General features: G+C 37.5%; 1 protein-coding gene across 1 annotated transcript in view; it reads left to right on the forward strand.

The window, feature by feature from the left end:
• LOC135219290 (uncharacterized) overlaps positions 1-8,341 on the forward strand; it is a 77,831-nt gene extending 69,490 nt beyond the window's left edge. The window contains exon 3 of the mRNA XM_064255935.1: positions 7,921-8,341. Within this exon, the coding sequence (XP_064112005.1) occupies positions 7,921-8,341 (421 nt within the window). The remainder of the gene's footprint in view (positions 1-7,920) is intronic.
• The last annotated feature ends 4,106 nt before the right edge of the window (positions 8,342-12,447 follow it).

The raw sequence follows: 12,447 nt of genomic DNA on the forward strand, positions 1-12,447 counted from the left end.
CTTACAGACTAACTCAAAAAACAGTACAATGTCTAGTCACCCAAAAAAGTCTACACCTCTCTGAGAATTCTTTGTCCCCCCCGCACCCCATACCAGATCCGTCTGTTTCAAAGATACAGAACACATCCCTGGTAAGTACACACACAAGTTTTAAAGACAAAGTTAATAAAACGGAACATCTTACAAGATATCAAACAAGACATCCCTATCCATGGCTAAAGCACTTCAACAACTTACCCAGACAACCGGGACACTAAAAACACTATTAATAAAAAAAAACTCCCCCACCGCGAAAGCCACGGCATCTTGCCTGTGACTTGAAGCCCTCTGTCAAAATCCCCCCATAGGCTGGGTATGAACCTATTAAAGGGAAGAGGCACACACGCACATACGAACACACAGTTCGCTAGCGCCTCACGGTTCTAGCTGCATCCAGTTTCACAAAGGCACTTTGAGAAGAGTCATAAAACTGTCGTGCATTGACTTGTCGAACTAAGCATTTTTATCTCACGCCACCCTAGAAACCTCATTGATCAGCAACTCTAGGTCGTCACCTCTACACTGTTCTCCACATTCCATAGGTACACTGAGAACACATGGACAATATATTATTAATCAAAACCCTAGGCCTTACATATATACATAAAAGCAAATTGCATGAGAGAAAAGTGAAACGACAGAGCTGTCCACAGGCAGGCCTTTCGACACATGGTCCTTTACTAGCAGACTGTTGTCGAAAAGGCCTATCAGTAATACATGTATATATATATATATATATATATATATATATATATATATATATATATATATATATATATATATATATATATATATATATATATATATATATATTATTTTATATTTATCATTTATATATAGTTGATTGTTGAGGAACACTGAGTTGTTGAGCAACGAATTTCAAGTTGTGTCAGTATCAAGCGGCCGAACTGTTTGGATTGCATATCCGATGCAATTCTGCATTATTCGTAGATCTTCGCCATGCGACACGTTGAAGAACATGAGTCAGGTCAAACCCTCTGGAAAACTGGGTCAATGTCCTTGTGTTGCAAGGCTTATGAACTTTCCCTAGGTCAGCAAGGTTTGGAAACCACTTCCTAATTTCGTTTTCTATCATTTGTCAGGCCAAACGCTCTGGAAAACTGGGTCAATGCCCTTTTGGTGCAAGGCTTGTGAACTTTCCCTAGGTCAGCAAGGTTTGGAAATCACTTCCTAATTCCGTTTTCTATCATTTGTCAGGTCAAACCCTCTGGAGAACTGGGTCAATGTCCGTGTGTTGCAAGGCTTGTGAACTTTTCCTAGGTCAGCAAGGTGGAAACCACTTCCTAATTCCGTTTTCTATGATTTGTACTATGCTCCATTTTCTAAGAGCCATTCATGGATGACCAAGGCTCTTCGTTTTCTATGATTTATACAGTGTTCTTTTTTCTAAGTAGTTCTTGTATAAGAAAGGTATTCAAAACCGTGAACTTAAAATATCTTATTTAAAAAGTGTCTTAAAACAAAGGGTAAAATCAATTATACATATCTTCCTGGAATTTTGTTCAGAACAAAAGAATGAGATATGTTACCTATTACTCTCTTGAATTTAAAGTCACTATAAGAGGTCTATGGAAGCAACCAACAGTATATATAAAAAAAAAAATCTTATTTAAAAAAAAGTCTTATAACAAAGTGTAAAATCAATTATACATATCTTCCTGAAATTTTGTTCAGAATAAAAGAATGAGATATGTTACCTATTTCAATCTTGAATTTAAATTCACAATAAGAAGTCTATGGAAGCAACTAACAGTATATTTAAAAAATATATTTTATTTAAAAAGTAATCAATTATAGTAATCTTCCTGAAATTTTGTCCAGAGCAAAAGAATGAGATATGTTACTATTCAAGCAACATTCTCTCTCTCTCTCTCTCTCTCTCTCTCTCTCTCTCTCTCTCTCTCTCTCTCTCAGACAGTTGAATACTCGACTGGTTCCCCATTCGTTTCTAATTCACAGACAGCCATAATACATCTCAAATCCAAAGGCCGCTCCCCCTCGAAGTCTCCCAATGGTTTTGCAAAATATTTTTTACTGAGCGTTTCAAAAATAACCGTCCCTTGCTTGTTCCATATTCATTGAAGACTAAGATCGAAAATGTGGCAGTAACCAAATGGTATTCCGACAGAAAAACTGTTATAATTGGGACGTTTTCCTTTGCACCAAGGGAACGTTCATACGCTTCTCATTCAATGTGGAATCCCTTCCTCGATAATCCCCGTGTTTATTCCTATGGCATTCTTTGATGGGGCGACACTGCTAAGCATTTCCATTTAGATGAAGTTCCTCTTCCGACTGAAATGTTATTCATGAATTATTTCATAAAAAAAAAATATCTGTTAACATACAAACGTATGCGAGGAAATGAAGCTCTTTCTTAATACTCAATTCAACGACCATTTTTTCGAGACTTAATTATTATACGAACAACGTTGTGCAGTCTAATCAATATTCAGCACTATGCAAATTGCTATTTTTGACTCAGCTCGTGTTTGTACAGCCTCTAGTTAACACGCCCTTTGGCAGAAGAGGTTTTCTGAAAGGGAATTTGCAGAAGGCGAATATCATCTATGACATTTTTAAGGTCAGCTGCGATAAAATGAACTTGCGTAAAGTGGAGGATATAACTACTAAGTTTACTGCTTGATTAGAACGAGTCAGGGTGTGATTCTAAGGCGAGGTATCTATCATTCGACCCTCAAACCCCTATTTTTCATTCAGCTGGATGCTCTGTTAGCCCTTGGGCCTCATTGTGGTCCATTGCCTCTTGAACAAGAGCGATAACGTTTGTTGCAAGTTTCAGATAAACTTGTCCTTTTACAAGCCAAGAACTTTGAACTTCCATTTCTATTAAAGCACTTCGGTCATGAATTTCGGATTGAACTCAGCACCGGATTTAGCCCTGGTCTCCCTCCCTAGCAGAAATAAAAATAAATAAATAGATAAATAAATTTACATTTACTCAACCTTCCTACGGCGACCGGTAAACTATGGTATTTATACTAAAATTTCCGTATCCCCTTGAATTATTTCTTGAAATAGAGAGGAATCATCTATATACACCAAGCATATCTATATATACCAAGTACGTATATCTATATACACCAAATATATCTATGGTTGAAATATCTATATATACCAAGTATACCATGGTTGAAATATCAGTTCTGTAAATAATGACACGTTCCAAAAATAATGACGAACACACATCACGAGAGAGAGAGAGAGAGAGAGAGAGAGAGAGAGAGAGAGAGAGAGAGAGAGAGAGAGAGATGGCCAATATTCAACGTGCTCTCTTTTTCATGATTTATTAAGAATCATATAAATGGCAGATATATTGCTGTCATATATGTAGCTAAAATTCAACGCACAATAAATGAATTTTCAATCAAAATAATACAGAGTAAAAGGAGTCATGTCATTGAGAGAGAGGACCTTACCTTACCCTTACAGACCTTACAGTTCGTTCGGGTTGCCCCAGGTCCTTCAGTGTGAGGCGCCTCTAATGTCTACCAGAGAGTTGCTAGTACATCTTCCGGTATATTTTGCATCTTCCAATCTTGGATGGTCTGGGATGCAGTTTAGATATTTGTCGAGCTTTTATTCTTAAACACATCTACGCTCACTCCTGATATATTCCTCAGATGAGCTGGCAACGCATTGAATAGACGCTGCATTATCGATGCTGGTGCGTAGTGGATTAATGTTCTGTGTGCTTTCCTTATTTTTCCTGGTATAGTTTTGGGCACTATTAATCTACCTCTGCTTGCTCTTTCTGATATTTTAGTTCCATGATATTTTCTGTTATTCCTTCTATCTGTTTCCATGCCTGAATTATCATGTAGCGTTCTCTTCTCCTTTCTAGACTATATAATTTTAAGGATTGTAGTCTTTCCCAGTAGTCTAGGTCCTTAACTTCTTCTATTCTAGCTGTAAAGGACCTTTGTACACTCTCTATTTGTGCAATATCCTTTTGATAGTGTGGGTACCATATCATATTGCAATATTCAAGTGGACACGAACATATGTTTTATAAGCATAATCATGTGTTCAGCTTTTCTTGTTTTGAAGTGCCGTAACAACATTCCCATTTTTGCTTTACATTTTGCCAACAGAATGGCTATTTGATCATTGCATAACATGTTCCTATTCATCATCACAACCAAGGTCTTTAACTGCTTCCTTATTTGTGATTGTCTCATTATTAGGTCCCCTATATGCATATAGCTTTCCTTCTCTGTCTCCATAATTTATTGATTCAAATTTATCAGAGTTAAATACCATCCTATTTACCTCTGCCCAATCATATACTTTGTTAAGGTCTCTTTGTAGAGCGTTCCTATCTTCATCACAAGTAATTTCTCTACTTATTCTTGTGTCATCAGCGAAACTACTCACTACCGAATCCTTAACATTACTGTCTATGTCTTCAATCATAATAACAAAACAATATTGCAGCTAGCACCGTACCTTGTGGCACACCGGATATTACCTTGGTTTCATCCGATTTCTCATCGTTTGCAATAACTATATGTTTTCTGTTGTGTAAAAATTCTTTTAACCATCTTCCTACTTATCTACGATATTGTGTTTTCTAATTTTCTTGCTAATATATTATGGTCTAGATAAACCACATCTGTTCATTTCCGCTTTTCATATTTTGAATATGTTCTCACGGTGGACTAACAGTTGGGTTTGTGTACTTTTCCGGGTACGAAACCGTGTTGTCCTATATTAAACAAATTATTTTTTATTAAATGTTTCATAATGTTTTTCTTCATTACCCTTTCATACACTTTCATAATGTGATGTTAGACTCACAGGCCTATAATTACTTGCCTCTAGTCTTGATCCACTTTTGAAAGTAGGGGTGATATATGCTAATTTGTGCTCATCATAAATCTTGCCTGTATCTACACTTTGTCTTAATAATATTGCAAGTGGCTTTGCGATAGAATGAACTACTTTCTTTAACAACAAAATAGCAGGGACTCCATCCGGCCCTGCAGCAGCTCCATTTTTAATTTCATTAATTGCCTGCACAATATCAGCTTCATTAATTTCTATGTCAGCTAAATATTCACTATTTTCGTCCCTTACTTCTATATCATTATCTTCATTATCTATTCTAGGGGTGAATTCTCTCTTATATCGTTCTGCCAGTATGTTGCAAATTTCCTTTTTTTCATTCGTTAATCTCCCTTCAATTCTCAGAGGGCCTATTTCTATTCTTCTTTTATTCATCTTCTTCGCATATGAGTATAATAGTTTTGGGGTTTTGCTTGATATTTAATAGGGTTTTTTTCTTCCAAGTCCCGTTTTTCATTTTCTTTTGATTGTATAATCTTTTGTTCTGCATTTTTCTATCTTGCTTTTTAGTTCTATAACTTTCCATGCATTTTTTTCTTTGCAAGACCTTTTTTTTTCCACTTTCTGAGAGAGAGAGAGAGAGAGCGAGAGAGAGCGAGAGAGAGAGAGAGAGAGAGGTGGGGGGGGGGGGGGGGGGTTGGGGGGGGAGGAGGGTGGGGGGGGGGGGGGGGTTGGAGGGAAGGGTGTCTGTGATAATTTTTTAAAGGTTTCCTCCCTTGTTCAATATTGCATAACTGATTCTATTTCTCCCTCAAACCTTTAATTGTCCCTTTTATTAATTTTCGATCTATATAACCGTAAATTGAAAAGTAGAGACCTTTCTATTATTTTTTAACTGTTCCCTTCGGAAAGGAGGTCAAGACGCAATTGCATCAGTACTTCGTTTACTGACACGACAATCACGGTTTACGTTTGCGGTGAAAAAAAAGGAGGGTAATTATCGCATCAAATGAAACGGCAAATGAGTTACTTGATGAGCTCATTTGCATGTAATGGAGAGATGTCATGCATTCGCCCTGGTTATTTAACGGAAGGGTAACTCCATTCAGGTTTTGTTATTCGTGGAAAATAAAAAGGTAACCCGTTGAGTTTTAATTAACTACATCAGCTGATTTCTGATACTTCGGTCTCTCCCAAATTTCCTGATCAGCAACCCCCTCCTCTCTCTCTCTCTCTCTCTCTCTCTCTCTCTCTCTCTCTCTCTCTCTCTCTCTCGTTGTTCATTTGTGGCATCAAGAATTCAAGAGATGATACCCACAGTTCACCAGTATTAAAACTATTGAATTGGTATTTCCTAATCCCTGGAAAAACCTCTAGCGTAATCACATGCACATTCAGTTTCCAGAATGAAAAAAAATTGAATTGTACAACGAAATTAGAAATATTTACCTTTTCAATGGTCACTAGGTCATTCCATGATATATGCTCTTTAGTTAACCGGTGGCAATTTTTAATTTTTGTTGCATGATTACGATTATTTTACGAGAGGCTCTTGCATGACTTATATTCCATTTTTGCTTCTTGACTGTGAATGCTTTTCCAGAAGTGGTTACAAGTAAGTCGAAAGAAAATGTTAAGATTTATCGTATAGTTATTTCAGAATAATTTAAAATCATAAAAAAGGCCATCCCTCTCCCATTGGCTCTAAATTGCTATTTTTACTGCCGGTGGCATAACTTCTAAAACTTTCCAAACATAGATTTGACCAAAGACAATCTGTTATCATTTGCTTCCGTGATGTTACCCTTGACCTCCGGTGCTGTGACGCCATTTACCTTTGTAATGATCAGTCATCTGTTTCAAAAAATAATAATGAATAATTCGTTCTGTCATCATAAACACTAATAAATGTACATTTTCATAATGTCTAACTATAGTAGATTCACATCACCGGTGCATCTGATGTCTAGGCCAGTCCCTTACGACGCTCCTGATTGCCTGTTGATAAGCCAAACACGGGACTGGAAACTCTCAGTCTCTCTCAAGAGTTCACATAGGCAGGATGTATGTTCCTCCTCTCCTGGGGAATACGTCTTTCAAAAGCATCCCTCAGGAGAGGTGGAACATACATCCTGCCTATATGAACTCTCGAGAGAGACTGAGAGTTTCCAGCCCTGTGATTGGCTTACCAACAGCCAATCAGGAGCCTCGTAAGGGACTGGCCTAGACATCAAATGCACGGCTGATGTGAATCTACTATAGCTCGTCGGAAGATAAATTTAGCTTCTAATGGGATTTTGTAAATATGTTGCATATTTTTTTTATTTCAGCAACTAAACCAATCATTATGCAACAACCAACAAATATATGAAGTAAATGATTCACGCTGCTGCTGCTGCGGCAGTTAATCAACACCTCTATTTTTTTTTCTTTTTTGCATTACTTCTGTAAAGAGGAAACCACAGCCAAGTCACCATATTCCTCGATCGAATTGGATTTTCTGGGTCTTATCCGACTCTCTTTGGTTGAGGTATTTTCGCTACACTTGCCATCTTTCCCACAGAAGAACCCTTTTCTCTCTCTCTCTCTCTCTCTCTCTCTCTCTCTCTCTCTCTCTCTCTCTCTCTTGCTTGGAAAACAAGGAAACAAGGAACTGAAATGTTGTCTCCGGGAAATATTCGCAAAAAGATTTATCAATAACTTTGAAAATAAGAATAAAAAATAAAACATAGAAACAGTAAATATTAAAATATCAATAACAAAAAAATAAAAGTAGTAGAATAAACATAAATATGATAAAAACAAAATAAAAAAATTAAATTAAAAGACCAAAGAAAATTCTTAAACATTTTTTCATAAGAAATATGAAGAGGTCACGAAATGAAGACGACAACATGAATGTCGTACATCGAAAGCAGTTGATGTTTTTTCATGTTATTGTTTTGGAATGAGGCAGGTTTGCGGTGGCACGGGCTCTGCTTATAAGGTAGACCATGCCTCTTCACCCATCATACCCAAAAAATCCATTTAACTTACAACTGCCCCTCCCAGCCCCCGCATCACCCCAAGTCCCAGTCACCAGAAACCCTTCCCACAGGCGGCCCCTTCAAACCCCCGACCCCGAGCCCCCAGGAAACCGCCCCTCCGTCCCAAGCAAACCAACCCCTCCCCAGTCTCCAGCCAACAGGAATCCTTCCCACTGGCGCCCCCTCCAACCCCCAACCCAACGAAGTCCTTAGGAAACCGCCCCTCCGACCCCAGCAAACCCAACCCCTACCCAGTTCCCAGGAACCTTCCTACTGCCCACCCCCCACAACCCAAGGTATATAGAATAAAGGAGAGAGGTACAGTCACTTTGGTCGCGGGGGTAGTTGTGGGGTATTTCCGTGACAGGCCTGGAGGCCAGGGTGGGAGCGGTCAAGGCAAAACTACTGCCTTGGGAAACTTAAGTACCTTGGGTCGAAGAGATTAGGCCTGTAAGATGTCCTTTTCACTCTGTTATCTTGTATACGTTTGGTGTTCTTTTGAATTCATATAGGTCACTGTACTACACATACAAATCGTGGATTGATAATGTTTGGCTCTCTAATATATTATAGAAACCTTAAATTAATATGCTTGACAGGACTTAAAAAATATTCAATTAGCATTTGACCTGGCATTTATTTACAAAGGCTTATGTATAATTTTACAATACATTATTTAATAAACTAACATAGATCGACATAGATAACACATAACAGTATCTGGCTTCGTAATGGAAATGAAAATACTTAGTAAAAGTAAAAAAAAAACAACAATATTTAAAATTTTCATGGCATATTTAGTTAATTTATGCATCTTTTTCTTTATGCCATACTTGATAAAATTTGGGGCATTCGGAGCCCTCATCCTAAAAAAACACTCCGACATCTGACAAAACCAATATTACTTTAAAAGGCAAGGATAAACAATTTTCAATATGGCGTGCCAAGTCGCATAATACTCCATTGCCTGGTCTCAGTGTATTTTCTCCATTGTATGTTTGAAACATTTTTTCCGTTACCTTTAATTTTTCAAATAACTCAGCACTTGGTTCCGTTAATTTATCATCATGTCGCTCTACTGCACTAATCCAGGTACCTTTCACTATTTTAAGTTTACATCCTAAGAACTGATAATCTGGAAATTTAGATGCCACATAACCTAAACATATCGAGAAGGCCCTCTTCGTCTGCAACATTCTCTAAAGTTATTTCATGAAATTATTTTCAAAGTTTCTGAATCTTCTTCTGGGATCTTCTCATCTTCAGTAGAGGCAAACACCATTGCAGAAATCATAAGCTCTCTTTCAAGATCGGTTTCATTTGAATCATTATTTTCACAACTTTTCTCTTGACTGAACATTCCTTCCGACATATTTGAAGAATCGCACTCCTTCATCGAGTTACAATTTTTTCCAGTTAAAGAGTTTGATTTTGCAAGTAAATATGACCTTATTCTGTGTTTGACTTCATCTGGCGTAAGATGATCATAAGTTGCACCCATTTGTCTAAGACAGCCAAACATGTTTTCCAGTCCATCTTGGTTAAGTCTGGAGGTAATTATGTATGATACATCATATTTACTTTTATACATATGCAACCTTGGCAAGGATTTGCATGACACATAAGTCCCTTTTGGAACTGATAGATCTTATTACTTTTGCAAAACTCGTATTGTTTCAGCAGTACACTCCATATTGTCAAGGATTTTATTCTGTTCCGTCAGTGCATCCCATAAGTATTTATAGATTTTTTTCTGTCATAAGGTACCCTTGAATTGAACACAACAAACCAGGAGTCGGCAAGCTTTATAAAGTCCCTTGTACTTTCCCAGGACATGCTCGTCAAAAGTCCCTGACTTCCATAAAAATCTAAAGCTTTAGATGTTTCCGAAAGAAGCTGCACTGCTTTCCTCACATTCATACGTCTGAATTTCATTGCTGGGCTCGCGATCCAAGAAGTTCTGCTGCAGGTCTCTTTTATATGCATTTTCTTCAAAATGTTTGCTGCATATGCGATGAGCAGTAGGGTTAAAGTAGTCTTTCTATTACAACGATGAACCCATTTCCGTCTTGTTTCCTCATCACGAGGGAATCGGAAAAAGGATACCTCCTCTTTTTTTTCTACTATTTGAATAACAACCAAACACGGCACAGTTGTTTGGCATTATTTAAATAATAATTTAGATTATATAAAAAATCAAAACTAGGTGTATTCGAAGAATGTAAAACTAAATCAATACAGAGATGACTGAAGTGACCTGTGATATACATTTGAATGAAACGGTAGCTGAGTGACTTCTCGCCCTGACCTGGCCTCCAGGTGATGCGGCTCTCGGGGGGATAAGCCGCAACCCCTACAATTGACTTTATCTGACCCAAGGTATATAGAATGGCACCCCTTATTCTATATACCTTGATCTGACCATTCTATATACCTTGCCACAAGCAACCCCCTCCGTCTCGGCCAACCTTCTCCACCTCCACCACAGGCCCGAAACTCAAGTAAATCCAATGATGCATTTCACTGTTCAGGTGACGCTATCAGGGAGCCTTGCAGTGAAAATTGTAAAAACGTTTACCTCCTCAAAGTTTTCCGAGGAATCAGTTTGCATCATTCCCTTTATACCGAGGGTGGTGGATTTCCTCGCAATCGGATTTTTACGAGTAAGATTTCTTCTATAGGTTTTAGATGATTCCCGCGGGATCTTGCCTGAAGGAACTTCAATTCTGTCGTCGGATGGAAACTAAATTGTTTTTCAAGACAAAAATCTCTCTTAGCTCCTTCGCATAACAGCCATTTTCAAAAGGCTTCGTTAACCTTAATCCAATACTTCTTCGTTAAAAATTATGGTATGCACTGGACAACGAAAAGAGTCCCCGCCGGACCCCCCAAACTCTGAAATTCCCCTCACCATCGTCCTCATCAATAGTGAATAAATCCACATTTAATCAAATACAAAGATCATCTGCTACTTAACTTTTCATGAGAACAACAGTTTGACAGATGTCAGCTATTTGATTTCAGTAAATTGTCGTATATGCGTTTATATATATATATATATATATATATATATATATATATATATATATATATATATATATATATATATATACACAGATACTTATCGTTCTCGTGTTTTGAATAGTGAATGTTTACTTGTCCGTAAGGGAAGTTACGCAATCACACATTTTATATATATATATATATATATATATATATATATATATATATATATATCTATATATATATACACACACACATTGTATAAACGCACCTAGCGGGAAGGAAACAACTTAAGCCATATCTAGGAAAAGTCACTGATGCCATTGTTGACCTAAACAGTGAACTATGTGTACTGTATACTTAGTTGACTACTATGTAACATAACCAGGGTTTACTACCGTCACTCTCCCTGACTAAACTAACGAACTGAATTCCAGCCACATGTTTTAAAACAAGGCAACAAAGCTCCAATAAATTTTGTGCCAGCGAATTCGGATGCGCGTTCAGAGTCTGCGTCACCTGACGGAATTTCATTTATTCCTAACTAGAGAACAGAGTGTTCATTTGGCTACGACCAAATTTGATTAAATATTTTGACCTGCAAAAACTTTTATCGTCGGGATTTCGATGTATTTCCAGTTTTATTTTTGTTGTTGTGATTCCTTTATTATATATGAACTTGCACACACATATATGTACAATATATGTACAAATATATACTCGGTTTACGCAAAAGAAAAACGACGAATAATTTGTTCCCCGTCTTTTTTTTTCCTTCTTTTAATACTCTATTCTTAACACTGCGAAAAGCTCTCTCTCTCTCTCTCTCTCTCTCTCTCTCTCTCTCTCTCTCTCTCTCCCTTCCATAAATAAATATTCTCCTCTATAGAGATCCAATATACAGCGACGATTCTTTACCGTCAAATGTCTACACAAATCCCTTTGTTGTTCCTATTGTGGACGAACACAACAATACCCAGGACATTATTTTTCTGGAAGGGAGCATTATGCTCTGGGTCTGAGCAATTTGTGGTTGCGTCCCCGGGGCTTATCTTAAAGAGTATTCACCTGGGAGGATTATATGCATCATCTCATTTCTGCTTATTTCTTCTCGTCTTATTATTGTATTTCTCTTCCTGAAAGAGCTTAGGAGACAATGATAGGCAGAATCACAGAGTTAGACTCTCTCTCTCTCTCTCTCTCTCTCTCAACAGTGTGGAAAAAGAGATTAAAAGAAAGCTAGACAAAATCATTAGCACACTGCGAATGAACAGTAAAACCTGCTCCTAGAGATAAGTGAGCACACGATGTCTCCTCTGATGGACTAACAAGTCTTTGAGACATCCTAATCCTTGTAACTCGCTCTGTCTCTCTATCTGTCTCTCTCTGACTCTCTCTCTCTTAAGACGATTCAGAAGTCTATCAAATGAAAGGCATTAACTCTCTCTCTCTCTCTCTCATACTTTAGAAATTCTGAACGCAATATAATGAGCCAGCCTAATAAATCCCAAACGATGCAGAAGTCTATCAAATGAAAAAAGCATGACCT

The sequence above is a fragment of the Macrobrachium nipponense genome, chromosome 19, assembly GCF_015104395.2.
Source record: "Macrobrachium nipponense isolate FS-2020 chromosome 19, ASM1510439v2, whole genome shotgun sequence".
Taxonomy (NCBI): Eukaryota; Metazoa; Arthropoda; class Malacostraca; order Decapoda; family Palaemonidae; genus Macrobrachium; species Macrobrachium nipponense.